The sequence below is a fragment of the Pseudophryne corroboree genome, chromosome 6 (genome assembly GCF_028390025.1).
Source record: "Pseudophryne corroboree isolate aPseCor3 chromosome 6, aPseCor3.hap2, whole genome shotgun sequence".
Lineage (NCBI taxonomy): Eukaryota > Metazoa > Chordata > Amphibia > Anura > Myobatrachidae > Pseudophryne > Pseudophryne corroboree.
Genome location: NC_086449.1, coordinates 29,043,238 through 29,057,803, shown reverse-complemented (window position 1 = coordinate 29,057,803; position 14,566 = coordinate 29,043,238). Strand labels below are relative to the sequence as shown.

General features: G+C 48.8%; 1 protein-coding gene across 4 annotated transcripts; it reads left to right on the top strand.

The window, feature by feature from the left end:
* Positions 1 to 720: 720 nt before the first annotated feature.
* On the top strand, positions 721 to 14,301 carry LOC134935973 (serine/arginine-rich splicing factor 3-like). 4 transcript variants are annotated; one of them, XM_063930839.1, is made up of 7 exons: positions 725 to 847; positions 2,064 to 2,197; positions 4,063 to 4,270; positions 4,606 to 4,740; positions 13,211 to 13,249; positions 13,775 to 13,861; positions 14,087 to 14,301. In XM_063930839.1, the coding sequence occupies exons 2-7, from the start codon at positions 2,164 to 2,166 to the stop codon at positions 14,112 to 14,114; spliced, it is 531 nt and encodes a 176-aa protein (XP_063786909.1). In that variant the 5' UTR covers positions 725 to 847; positions 2,064 to 2,163; the 3' UTR covers positions 14,115 to 14,301. The 4 variants fall into 4 exon arrangements, with proteins under 4 accessions (XP_063786907.1, XP_063786908.1, XP_063786910.1 ...); XM_063930840.1 differs by lacking the exon at positions 13,211 to 13,249 and having other exon boundaries at positions 724 to 847; XM_063930837.1 differs by lacking the exons at positions 13,211 to 13,249; positions 13,775 to 13,861; positions 14,087 to 14,301 and adding an exon at positions 12,060 to 12,489 and having other exon boundaries at positions 721 to 847.
* Positions 14,302 to 14,566: the final 265 nt, after the last annotated feature.

The window sequence follows — 14,566 nt, the reverse complement described above, 5'->3', positions numbered from 1 at the left end:
CACACGAGGCAGTAGGTCGAGTGCGTTTAACCACCCATGACGTGCATATATCAGAGCCAGGGACGGACTAGGGCCCAAAATCGGCCCTGGCATGTGCGTGCGCACTCGATAAGGGCGCCCACGCCGTGAAATGGGTCGTGTGGACACTACCCACAAGGACGTGCCGCGAGTCAGGGGGCCCATTTCCATGGAGACGTACTTTCTGTGTGACCGGACCGGCCCACGAACCCATCGGCCATTATGGCATTTGCCAGAAGTGCCAAGATGGCAGCCCGGCTCTGATCTAATACGCGGGTGCACACAGAAGCGTGATATGCCGCATAGGTCGGACTGGGACATGGCGGGGTAAATGTACTAAGATGGGAGTTCTATTTAAGATGGGATGTTGCCCATAGCAACCAATCAGATTCTACTTCCCACTTATCTAGCGCCATCTTAGAAGAAGCTAGTGCCTGGAATCTGATTGGCTGCTATGGGCAACATCCCATCTTAAACAGAACTCCCATCTTAGTACATTTCATTTCTCTCGATGAATCACGGCCTGCGTTCCAACAACGTCTGCAGGCCCCACCCCCTTCCCGGCGCGCTCACACAGCCCCGCCCCCTGCCGCGACCGTCCCCGCAGTCCCCGCCCCCCGGATCGCACGCGGCAGGTCGTGGAGCGCGCTTCCATTGCGCCGCGCATGCGCAGAGTGACCCGCGCCCCTCTGACGTGACGTCAGGACGTTGCTGTTACTACTACGTGCCACTGCACAAAGGCGAAGCCAGTCACTCCCGCCATTACCGCGCCCCGACACAGCGCACTCACACTCACACCGGGCACAGGCGGGAGACGGGTCATACTGAGGTGAGGTACGCGGGTGACTGGAGCGTGTGCGGGCGGCGGCTGCTGCCGGTGGTGACTGGGGTGTGTTCCGTCTGCGGGCCGCTGCTGGGGTGCGGGTGACTGGAGCGTGCGGCCTGCGGGTGACTGGAGCGTGCGGCCTGCGGGTGACTGGAGCGTGCGGCCTGCGGGTGACTGGAGCGTGCGGCCTGCGGGTGACTGGAGCGTGCGGCCTGCCGGTGACTGGCGCGTGAGGCCTGCCGGTGACTGGATGCGGGTGACTGGCGCGTGAGGCCTGCCGGTGACTGGATGCGTGAGGCCTGCGGGTGACTGGAGCGTGAGGCCTGCGGGTGACTGGAGCGTGAGGCCTGCGGGTGACTGGAGCGTGAGGCCTGCGGGTGACTGGAGCGTGTGCGGGCGGCTGCTGCCGGTGGTGACTGGGGTGTGTTCCATCTGCGGGCCGCTGCTGGGGTGTGGGGTGACTGGGGTGTGTTCCGTCTGCGGGTCGCTGCTGGGGTGTGGGCGATTGGAGCGTGCGGCCTGCGGGTGACTAGGGTGTGTTCCGTCTGCGGGTCGCTGCTGGGGTGTGGGTGATTGGAGCGTGCGGCCTGCGGGTGACTGGGTGTGTGTGGACCGCTGCTGGGGGTGTATCGTCTGCGGGTGACTGGGGTGTGTGCGGGTCGCTGCTGGGGGGTGACTGCGATGTGTGGGTGACTGGGGTGTGCTGTCTGCGGGTGACTGGGGTGTGTGCGGGCTACTGCTGAGGAGGTGACCGGTGTGTGGGCTGCTGCTGGAAGTGACTGCGGTGTGTGCGGGTGGCTGCTGGTGGTGACTGGGGTGTATGGGCTGCTGCTGGAGGTGACTGGGGGTGTTCAGTCTGTGGGTGACTGGGGTGTGTGTGGGCTGCTGCTGGAGGTGAGTGGGGGGTGGCGGGTGTGTGGGCTGCTGGAAGTGACTGGGGGTGTGCAGTCTGCGGGTGACTGGGGTGTGGGCTGTTGCTGGAGGTGAGTGGGGGAGGGGGTGTGGGCAGCGGGTGACTGTGTATGGGTGTCTGGGCTGCTGCTGGGGGTGTACCGTTGGCGGCTGCTAGGAGTGTGTGGGATATTTAATTCTCCCCAGTAAATTCCAGTTGATCACGCGAGACCGGGGCCGTTCCATTTACCCATAACAAATATGGCGTCGCTTGTGCCATTGCTGTGATATGAGATGAGCGTGACCATGTGACTGTCTCTCCTTCTAGCATTGCTGCGATCGCTCAGTCGGCCAGGCTGCGTCGGTGAGAGGTACTGTAGCACCGCTGAGTCGCCTGTGAAGTGAGGATCTCTAGACTGGAGTCGCGAATGAGCTTCGGATCCCGCGCCCCATTAGAAAACGGTAAATAACTTTTTTTTTTCCCGCAGCTTGCTGGCCGTGCTCCAGTCCCGGGTCCTGTAAAGTAAATGCGTTCCGCATCAGCGCCGGGCTCCATACTGGTAGTATATTGGAATGTGTTGTGTGCATCTCTCTTCCTCCAGCATAGTATTAGAAGCTGCAGCACGATAGCACCTATTAATATCTCTAGTAATAGGGTCCTGCACCCCCTTCCCCAATCTCCCCCCACACACACTCTTATTGGCGTCTGGAGTATTTCATTTACAAGCTATTAGCAACGTGGGATTTCAGCAACCTTCTATTTCTCCTGGCCGCTATAAGGAGTACACACTTTGGGGGGAGATTCTATCTGGAACCGGTGTCTCTAGTGCCCCTTGTCGCTAATAGCATCTCCAGAAACAAAGCAATGACGTTCTGGTAATCCAGTCACAATACGATGGGCTTCCGTGTGTGGTGACATACTCCAGACTCCAATCAGCAATGTTTCAGGCTCCTTAGAGGATAAATTTGGTGAATTTTCTGTAATTTAGGAGTGGGATTCAATTCGGCCGGCTGCGACTTGCTGTTCTGTAAGGACAAATCCCGCCCATTGACTTTGCAATAGGCGCACTGGGAAACTTGAGTTGCTGGCGTTACAGTAGCTGGTCGCATTGCCTGCGTGCAGTCTGTAGTATTTTTCATGTACGCAAAAATGATAAATGTGTTTCAGCCGCCTGACATGTAATGCTGGGTACACGCCTATAGATATATCTGCAGATCAATTGATCTGCAGATGTATCTATGGACGGACCGGGCAGTGTGTTAAGAATACACCCCACCTGATCTGCCGGGACTGGGCTCACGAACTGGGTGGGTGTCTGCCACGTTCAGCTGTCAATTACCGACGGCTGCTGCAGCGTGTGTACGGGAAGTCTGCTGACCGCCTGTACACGCACAGCGATGCACATATATCTGTAGATATATTGGTCATCGCCTGTGTTGCAGGGCCGATGCGATATGACCCGCAATATATATCGGCAGTTCAATAGTACGGCCGATGTATCGTCCAGTGTGTACGCACCATTAGAACTATGGAGAGCTGACACAAAGCGGCAGTGGTGCTTTCACGAATTGCATTTCTGCCAATGGTATCGTATTGCCTTACTGACAGACCCAGATGTATGCTGTGTGATGGTTTTCTCTCGCTGGTAATCGACCATTGATATGAAATATATGTTGCTCCTCTATCTAAAATCTATGATCCTGTAAAGCTTCTATAGATACCAGTGTCCTGCGCAGAGGGTTTTTCCAGTGTATCTGTACTTGGTAACGCAACAACTTTAAAATGCATCATTGTCTTATTTCTGAGAACGCGGTACAGGTTGAGTCTCCCTTATCCAAAATGCTTGGGACCAGAGGTACTTTGGATATGGGATTTTTCCGTATTTTGGAATAATTGCATACCATAGTGAGATATCATGGTGATGGGACCTAAATCTAAGCACAGAATGCATTTGTTACATATACACCTTATACACACAGCCTGAAGGTCATTTTAGCCAATATTTTTTATAACTTTGTGCATTAAACAAAGTGTGTCTACATTCACACAATTCATTTATGTTTCATATACACCTTATATACACAGCCTAAAGGTCATTTAATACAACATTTTTAATAACTTTGTGTATTAAACAAAGTTTGTGTACATTGAGACATCAAAAAAACAAAGGTTTCACTATCTCACTCTCAGTCAAAAAAGTCCGTATTTCAGAATATTCCGTATTTCGGAAATATATGGATATGGGATACTCAACCTGTATTGAATCCTCTGTCCAACAATGGTGAAATCTGTATTCAATTTCTAACTATCCCCCTTTATTTTGTAGCCATGCATCGTGACTCCTGTCCGCTGGACTGCAAAGTCTATGTCGGGAATCTAGGTAACAATGGCAACAAGACTGAATTGGAGCGGTCATTCGGCTACTACGGACCCTTGCGCAGCGTGTGGGTGGCCAGGAACCCCCCTGGCTTTGCGTTTGTAGAATTTGAGGACCCCAGAGATGCCGCAGATGCAGTGAGAGAATTGGATGGACGGTAATTACTGAGTGGTGCACGGCTTCTCGTATAGCTTGCTGCGTATTGTAAAGGGTTCATCGTTTGTTGGTATTTCCTTTTCCATAGGTGGGGTGGAAATCTTCTTTAAAAAATAAAACTTGCTCCTGTATAATTAGGTGTTGCTGGCTGTAGCTGCTGTCTGCATACTGTACGTGGCAGCAGTCTGCTAGTGTAGATGTGACTCCATATATGGACACAACTCCTTACTGCAGTGTTCTTGGCTACATCTGCAATATGTGGGGTTGTCAGCGCGTCGCAGAGCGTCTTGGATTTGTTCTCTGGTTTGTGGAATAATTTATTTTGCTTTTCTCTAGAACTTTGTGTGGGTGTCGCGTCAGCGTGGAACTATCTAATGGTGAGAAACGAAGCCGGAATCGTGGACCTCCGCCGTCGTGGAACAGGCGACCTAGGGATGACTATCGCAGGAGAAGCCCCCCGCCTAGGCGCAGGTATGATTAACGATTTGCTGTTATTTAGTCTACAGCTAAGTATTGTGCGTCTGAGCGTCCTATCATTTCATTTACCTGACTGTAGCTTAACGTTAGATTCTCTCGTGTTTGGTCCGGATAAGTATATATTACATGTAGCATGTTAGTCTAATCCCCATTGCCTTTGGCATGTTACATCGGTATAAGGCCCTTATCATAGGAGATAAATTCACGTATACTTGTATCCATGCTGAGACAGGAGCCTGATGAAGGTAACGCCATTGTTATGTAGGGATCAGAATAAGCAAACACAGCAGAAGTCTCTAACTGCACACCAATGCTTATCTATCTAATTCTTACTTTCCACCTAGGGTTCTGTAGTAAGACATAGCATTGCCTGGGTATGTTCTCGGCACACGCGCACCAGTTCTACCCCTTTCAGACTGCCACCTTTGAACAGGGTTATTGGCACATGAGCGCGCATAACCTGTGTTCAGGTGCGGTCTGAAAGGTGCATGGATTGAAATACCAGGTCGAGCGACCCGATATTTCAACCCTGGTCGTGAGCAGGGTTGAACACGTTCTGTCCGGCTCACTGTGTGGTGTGAACGGGAGCTGGGTCGATGCTACCCATTTCATGTTCACGGTGTGTGTATGGGTGGCGGTTATGTGATCTCAAGTGCCGTGTTTACTGCTGACGTCACCAACCCGGCAATATGCTGGGTTGCAGACAGTGGCAGCGGGGTGCCTGAGGCGGGTCGCATACATGGGGCTCCCAGGTGCGACCCGCCTCAGGCAGTCTGAAAATGTTGATTTTAAACCTACCGGTAAATCTATTTCTCCTAGTCCATAGAGGATGCTGGGGACTCCATAAGGACCATGGGGTATAGACGGGCTCCGCAGGAGACACGGGCACTATAAAGAACTTTAGAATGGGTGTGCACTGGCTCCTCCCTCTATGCCCCTCCTCCAGACCTCAGTTAGAGAAACTGTGCCCAGAGGAGACGGACAGTACGAGGAAAAGATTTTGTTAATCTAAGGGCAAGATTCGTACCAGCCCACACCATCCTCACTGTAAAACACAGAAAACTCTGGGTGCATTGCAGGGAGCTCATCTCCTCTGGGCACAAGATCTAACTGAGGTCTAAAGGAGAGACATAGAGGGAGGAGCCAGTGCACACCCATAGTCAAAGTTCTTTATAGGTGCCCATGTCTCCTGCGGAGCCCGTCTATACCCCATGGTCCTTAAGGAGTCCCCAGCATCCTCTAGGACATTTGAGAGTGGGGAATAAGGTACTGCAGTAAGATGTAGTATTGCCTGGTTATAATAAGAATTTACTTACCGATAATTCTATTTCTCGGAGTCCGTAGTGGATGCTGGGGTTCCTGAAAGGACCATGGGGAATAGCGGCTCCGCAGGAGACAGGGCACAAAAAAGCAAAGCTTTTACCAGATCAGGTGGTGTGCACTGGCTCCTCCCCCCATGACCCTCCTCCAGACTCCAGTTAGGTACTGTGCCCGGACGAGCGTACACAATAAGGGAGGCAATTTGAATCCCGGGTAAGACTCATACCAGCCACACCAATCACACCGTACAACTTGTGATCTAAACCCAGTTAACAGTATGATAACAGAAAGAGCCTCTTAAAGATGGCTCCTTAACAATATAACCCGAATTTGTTAACAATAACTATGTACAGTATTGCAGATAATCCGCACTTGGGATGGGCGCCCAGCATCCACTACGGACTCCGAGAAATAGAATTATCGGTAAGTAAATTCTTATTTTCTCTATCGTCCTAAGTGGATGCTGGGGTTCCTGAAAGGACCATGGGGATTATACCAAAGCTCCCAAACGGGCGGGAGAGTGCGGATGACTCTGCAGCACCGAATGAGAGAATTCCAAGTCCTCTTTTGCCAGGGTATCAAATTTGTAGAATTTTACAAACGTGTTTTCCCCCGACCACGTAGCTGCTCGACAGAATTGTAATGCCGAGACCCCTCGGGCAGCCGCCCAAGATGAGCCCACCTTCCTTGTGGAATGGGCCTTAACAGATTTAGGCTGTGGCAGGCCTGCCACAGAATGAGCAAGTTGAATTGTGTTACAAATCCAACGAGCAATCGTCTGCTTAGAAGCAGGGGCACCCAACTTGTTGGGTGCATATAGTATCAACAGCGAGTCAGATTTTCTGACTTCAGCCGTCCTTGAAATGTATATTTTTAAGGCTCTGACAACGTCCAACAACTTGGAGTCCTCCAAGTCGCCAGTGGCCGCAGGCACCACAATAGGTTGGTTCAGGTGAAACGCTGATACCACCTTAGGGAGAAAATGCGGACGAGTCCTCAGTTCTGCCCTATCCGAATGGAAGATTAGATAAGGGCTTTTATAAGATAAAGCCGCCAATTCAGATACTCTCCTGGCGGAAGCCAGGGCCAGTAACATAGTCACTTTCCATGTGAGATATTTAAAATCCACCTTTTTCAATGGTTCAAACCAATGGGATTTGAGGAAATCTAAAACTACATTTAGATCCCACGGTGCCACCGGAGGCACCACAGGAGGCTGTATATGCAGTACTCCTTTAACAAAAGTCTGTACCTCAGGAACTGAGGCCAATTCTTTTTGGAAGAATATTGACAGGGCCGAAATTTGAACCTTAATAGATCTCAATTTGAGACCCATAGACAATCCTGATTGTAGGAAATGTAGGAAACGACCCAGTTGAAATTCCTCCGTCGGAACACTCCGATCCTCGCACCACGCGACATATTTTCGCCAAATGCGGTGATAATGTTTCGCGGTGACTTCCTTCCTTGCCTTAATCAAGGTAGGAATGACTTCTTCTGGAATGCCTTTCCCTTTTAGGATCTGGCGTTCAACCGCCATGCCGTCAAACGCAGCCGCGGTAAGTCTTGAAAGAGACAGGGACCCTGTTGTAGCAGGTCCCTTCTCAGAAGTAGAGGGCACGGGTCGTCCGTGACCAACTCTTGAAGTTCCGGGTACCAAGTCCTTCTTGGCCAATCCGGAGCCACTAGTATTGTTCTTACTCCTCCTCACCGTATAATCTTCAATACCTTTGGTATGAGAGGCAGAGGAGGAAACACATATACTGATTTGTACACCCAAGGTGTTACCAGTGCGTCCACAGCTATTGCCTGTGGATCTCTTGACCTGGCGCAATACTTGTCCAGTTTCTTGTTGAGGCGAGACGCCATCATGTCTACCATTGGTCTTTCCCAACAGTTTATTAGCATGTGGAAGACTTCTGGATGAAGACCCCCCTCTCCCGGGTGAATATCGTGTCTGCTGAGGAAGTCTGCTTCCCAGTTGTCCACGCCCGGGAAGAACACTGCTGACAGTGCTATTACGTGATTCTCCGCCCAGCGAAGAATCTTGGCAGCTTCTGCCATTGCACTCCTGCTTCTTGTGCCGCCCTGTCTGTTTACATGGGCGACCGCCGTGATGTTGTCCGACTGAATCAACACCGGTTTTCCTTGCAGGAGTGGTTCCGCCTGGCTTAGAGCATTTTAGATTGCTCTTAGTACCAGAATGTTTATGTGAAGAGACTTTTCCAGGTTCGTCCATACCCCCTGGAAGTTTCTTCCTTGTGTGACTGCTCCCCAACCTCTCAGGCTGGCGTCCGTGGTCACCAGGATCAAATCCTGTATGCCGAATCTGCGGCCCTCCAATAGATGAGCCTTTTGCAACCACCACAGAAGATATACCCTTGTCCTTGGCGACAGGGTTATTCGCAGGTGCATCTGAGGATGCGACCCTGACCATTTGTCCAACAGATCCCTTTGGAAAATTCTTGCATGGAATCTGCCGAATGGAATTGCTTCGTAAAAAGCCACCATTTTTCCCAGGACTCTTGTGCATTGATGTACAGACACCTTTCCTGGTTTTAGGAGGTTCCTGACAGGTCGGATAACTCCTTGGCTTTTTCCTCGGGAAGAAAAACCTTTTTCTGAACCGTGTCCAGAATCATCCCTAGGAACAGCAGACGTATCGTCGGAAAACAGCTGCGATTCTTGGAATATTTAGAATCCAGTCATGCCGTCGAAGAACTACTTTAGATAGTGCTCTTCCGACCTCCAACTGTTCTCTGGAACTTGCCCTTTTTAGGTCGTGCAAGTAAGGGATAATTTAGATGCCTTTTTTCTTTGAAGAAACATCTTTTCGGCCATTACCTTGGTAAAAAGGCCCGGGGTGCCGTGGATAATTCAAACGGCATCGTCTGAAACTGATATTGACAGTTCTGTACCACGAACCAGAGGTACCCTTGATGAGAAGGACAAAATTTGGACATGGAGGTAATCCTTGATGTCCAGGGACACCATATAGTCCCCTTTTTTCCGGTTCGCTATCACTGCTCTGAGTGACTTTATCTCGATTTGAACCTTTTATGTAAGTGTTCAAAACATTTTAGATTTAGACTGTGTCACCAAGCCGTCTGGCTTCAGTACCACAATATAGTGTGGAAAAATAATACCCTTTTCCTTGTCGTAGGAGGGGTACTTTGATTATCACCTGCTGGATATACAGCTTGTGAATTGTTTCCAATGCTGCCTCCCTGTCGGAGGGAGCCGTTGGTAAAGCAGACTTCAGGAACCTGCGAGGAGAAGATGTCTCGACTCTCCAATCTTTACCCCTGGGATAATACTCGTACGATCTAGGGGTCAACTTGCGAGTGATCCCACTGCGCCCTGAGACTCTTGAGACTACCCCCCCACCTTGAGTCCGCTTGCACGGCCCCAGCGTCATGCTGAGGACTTGGCAGACGCGGTGGAGGGCTTCTTTTCCTGGGAAAGGGCTGCCTGCTGCAGTCTACTTCCCTTACCTCTATGTCTGGGCAGATATGACTGGCCTTTTGCCTGCATGCCCTCATGGGAAAGGAAAGATTGAGGCTGAAAAGACGGTGTCTTTTTTAGCTGAGATGTAACTTGGGGTAAAAAAGGTTGGATTTCCCAGCTGTTGCTGTGGTCCCCAGGTCCGATGGACCGACCCCCAAATAACTCCTTCCCTTTATACAGCAATACTTCCATCTGCCGTATGGGATCTGTATCACCTGACCACTGTCGTGTCCCTGACATCTTCTGGGAGATATGGACAACGCACTTATCTTGATGCCAGAGAGCAAATATCCGTCTGTGCATCTCACATACATATATATAGAATGCATCCTATTAAATGCTCTACATGAATAAAATATTTTCAGTCAGGGAATCCGACCAAGCCAACCCAGCACTGCATCTCCAGGCTGATGGCGATCGCTGGTCGCAGTATAACCACCGTATGTGTGTATATACTTTTTAGGATATTTTTCCAGCTTCCTATCAGCTGGCTCCTTGAGGGCGGCCGTATCTGGAGACGGTAACGCCACTTGATAAGCGTGTGAGCGCCTTATCACCCTAAGGGGTGTTTCCCAACGTACCCTAATTTCTGGCGGGAAAGGGTATAACGCCAATATTTGCTATCGGGGTAACCCTACGCATCATCACACACTTCATTTTATTTTATCTGATTCAGGAAAAACTACAGGTAGTTTTTTCCACTCCCACATAATACCCTTTCTTGTGGTACTTGTAGTATCAGAAACACGTAACACCTCCTTCATTGCCCTTAACGTGTGGCCCTAATGAGAAATACGTTTGTTTATTCACCGTCGACACTGTATTCAGTGTCCGTGTCTGTGTCGACCGACTGAGGTAAATGGGCGTTTTTAAAACCCCTGACGGTGTTTCTGAGACGCCTGGACCGGTCCTAATAGATTGTCGGCCGTCTCATGTCGTCAACCGACCTTGCAGCGTGTTGACATTCTCACGTAATTCTCTAAATAAGCCATCCATTCCGGTGTCGACTCCCTAGAGAGTGACATCACCATTACAGGCAATTTCTCCGCCTCCTCACCAACATCGTCCTCATACATGTCGACACACACGTACCGACACACAGCACACACACCGGGAATGCTCTGACAGAGGACAGGACCCACTAGCCCTTTGGGGAGACAGAGGGAGAGTCTGCCAGCACACACCAAAAACGCTATAATTATATAGGGACAACCTTATATAAGTGTTTCTCCCTTATAGCATCTTTTATATATATATATACAATATCGCCAAAATCAGTGCCCCCCCTCTCTGTTTTAACCCTGTTTCTGTAGTGCAGTGCAGGGGAGAGCCTGGGAGCCTTCTCTCCAGCTTTTCTGTGAGAGAAAATGGCGCTGTGTGCTGAGGAGATAGGCCCCGCCCCTTTTACGGCGGGCTCGTCTCCCGCTATTTTTTAAGTTAGGCAGGGGTTAAATATCTCCATATAGCCTCTGTGGGCTATATGTGAGGTATTTTTTGCCTCTAATAAGGTTTTTATTTGCCTCTCAGAGCGCCCCCCCCAGCGCTCTGCACCCTCAGTGACTGTTGTGTGAAGTGTGCTGAGAGGAAAATGGCGCACAGCTGCAGTGCTGTGCGCTACCTTTATGAAGACTCAGGAGTCTTCAGCCGCCGATTTTGGACCTCTTCTCTCTTCAGCGTCTGCAAGGGGGCCGGCGGCGCGGCTCCGGTGACCATCCAGGCTGTACCTGTGATCGTCCCTCTGGAGCTAGTGTCCAGTAGCCAAGCAGCAAATCCACTCTGCACGCAGGTGAGTTCACTACTTCTCCCCTAAGTCCCTCGTTGCAGTGATCCTGTTGCCAGCAGGACTCACTGTAAAGTAAAAAACCTAAGCTAAACTTTCTCTAAGCAGCTCTTTAGGAGAGCCACCTAGATTGCACCCTTCTCGTTCGGGCACAAAATCTAACTGGAGGAGGGTCATGGGGGGAGGAGCCAGTGCACACCACCTGATCTGGTAAAAGCTTTGCTTTTTTGTGCCCTGTCTCCTGCGGAGCCGCTATTCCCCATGGTCCTTTCAGGAACCCCAGCATCCACTTAGGACGATAGAGAAATTCCCAGCATATGTGCACCTGTTAGTAAATGGGGCATAAGTAAAAGCAGCACAACTTCAGTTATGGCTTTCTCTGGTAATTGGATGTTTAATATGACCCAATAGATGATCATATTGCACCATATCCATGCTTATTATATGGAAGCTGTTGGTGGGCAGCTTTTATTATGTCCTAGTCTGCGCCCCTAACGGTTCCTGTGTTTATGTATATTTCAAGTCCATAGTCTTAATTCCACTGAATAGCTGAAAGAGAACACCAAGCTTTGCTGCTCTGTGCCCCCGAGATGCCATTCCTTGTACCCAGGCAATAGCTGGTTATACTATTTTTGTTTGTATTTATTTCTTTTGTTATATGTATGTGTGCCTTTGGTCCATCTAATAAACATGAAACCCGTTACAGAGTCACCATCATGTCTCTTCTCACCACCCTCTGGGTCTACATTAGTCAACTAGCCTTATCAGCGTCATGTGACCAACGCGCCCCATTCAGCTTGGCTGGTGTCGTATCACATGACCCAGGCATGGCCAGTCATCAGGTTGCACCGCCCTTTGGCTCCCGAGCATGCTGTCCACTCAGCCTTCCTCCTCTCCAACCTTAACCAATACTCTGCAGCAGCAGCCCGCACATTACCGGCCAGCAGTCCGCACGGCTGTTAACTGTGTCAACAACTGCAGCGCCAGTCTACGGCTGAGCAATAAAAGCGGGAAAAAGCACCACATCCCCCTCCGCCAACCATCTAAATTCAACGCAACACCTGGCAAAACCTTGTCAACAAATTCTACTTGTCCGGCATCCTCCACCATTTCTAGCTTGTTGCAACCCAGACAACTAGTAAGTTTCCTCCTGGCTCATACAGAGTTTTCTGCTGGTGTAAGTAAGACTTTAAGCAGCTTTTGTAAGGTCATTCATTTCTCTAAGGCTGGCTGTGCATAGACTGGAAGGTAAATGACATTGCTTGCAATTCTAGACACTTATGGGTGATAGAGAAATCTATTTGTGTGAGCCTGGGCCGTATGAGCTATACAGAGCACAGGTGTGTATGCCTATTGTGGCTCATTTACTCACCTGATCGGCCATCTTCTAATGCCGGGGTCTAGATCTATACTAACCCATCGTACATTCAGCTAACCAAGTATGGGACCGTGTAATTTGCTTAAGGAAATAATTGTTCCCCATACCAAATCAGACACGCTAAATGTCTATTTCCTAAAAAAAATCATCTTTGTGCTATGGCCCCTGGTTTATATGATTTTTGAGTTCCTAAAGCCAGTCTGGGCTCATGAGTGGTGTTCAGGGTAACCCCCCACAGCTGGTAGTTGCCGAGTGGGGGCACTATAGCGGTTGTGATACCTGCTTTAGGTTCAATATCCATTTCCGATCTCTCCTCCCAATCCTTCTTCTAGGTGGTAGTGATTGGTTTATATCTTACCTAGGTATTGGGTCCTTCATTGAGCAGGATTGGGGTACCCCCTGAGTGAGTGGCCTGCAGTCACCGCTGAAATTCATTTTTCATATTTTTTATTTATTTTTTCCCCCCCCATTTGTATTAGATCACCCAGGAGAAGGAGCGTTTCCCGTAGCCGTAGTAGGTAAGGCTCACTTTGTATTGTGTGTGTGACACAACGCTGTCTGTCAGAGTTCATAGATTCAAAATCTTATCTTGAATCGGACTGATGTGTCCCTTGGTTTGCCCTAATGTCTCAGCATTGGGTCACTGTTTATCCTATATTTGGGGGTATTGCTATATGGATAAGAACTTTCAGTAAGATACGGTGTCGGTAATCTATTCTGATGTGTGGAAGGAGTACATAGTACAGCTGACCTTTTTTGCTTTTAAGTGTTCAACAATGTAGGCAATTCAGTTTAATAAAGGCTTATTATTAATCAGTCTAGCTATTTGGCTGTAATTATTTACTGAAAACCTCACTGCTTAAAAATTCTCTAAGTTGCATGGGAACCGGTTGTAAGTGGTTCTGGTGTTAATTTGCCTCCGAGGAATTTTGTGCTTGTAATTCCACATTTCACAAGTGCCACGTATTATCAGTGCTGGGATATAGAGGCTTTTGTTTCTGCATTGTAACTGTGATCTAATTTATGTCTGTTTTTGCCTTCAGGTCCCTTTCTAGAGATCGCAGGAGGGAGAGATCAGTGTCCAGAGAGAGGATCCCTAAACCAGCTCGTTCCTTTTCTAGATCAAGAAGGTAATTTGATTTTTCGTTTTCCCTCAAATTTAAACTGATCGACCAGCTTTTTGTTAGATGTGTATGGGGCGATTCAATTGTGTGCATGGTTGCACCTTATCCCTCTGTCAAGCAATCGAATTGCCCACATAGAACAACTAGAATGAAGTCCTATTCCCGTTATGGTATGATTTTTTTTTTTTAATTTTCTTCTCTGATGCATAACCATTTTTTTATTTTTTCCAGCCGCTCAAGGTCTACCGACAGAAAATAGTCCGGCTATCTTCAGCAGTGCGCAGATGACATTGAAATAGTTTTTTTATTTTGTTTTGTCCTGATGCTTTTTAAACTTTTTTTGTTAATTGGGTGTTTTTCTTGCATTTTGTCCTGTAAGAAGTGTTGGAAAATGTTCCGTACTGGTTCCGTACAGGGAAACTGGCAAATAAAAACTGCTGACTTTATTAATGTCTTTATATTGCACAGATTTCATCCGTGACCAAACCTTTGAACGGCTATTGAGCTTTTAGTTTTTACTTATAGGAAATCATTGGCCCTGTGTCAGAACCAAAAATTCATTCTATAAAAATTTTGGGGAACAAAAGTTGGGTTAAATAAAACCAGTGAAGCCTTTCTCCTTCATTGTAAATTGTTCTAGGACTTTATTATCCTCACAGTATTCCAAATTGGTATTTTAGAAAAACTAATCTCAGTTGGGTGGCTTCATTC

Coding starts and splice junctions, on each gene's coding strand:
- LOC134935973 (XM_063930837.1), top strand. CDS start 2,164: ATGAGCTTCGGATCCCGCGCCCCATTAGAAAACG. Junction 4,271..4,605: donor GTGAGAGAATTGGATGGACG/GTAATTACTGAG, acceptor GCTTTTCTCTAG/AACTTTGTGTGGGTGTCGCG. Junction 4,741..12,059: donor AGCCCCCCGCCTAGGCGCAG/GTATGATTAACG, acceptor AACCCGTTACAG/AGTCACCATCATGTCTCTTC.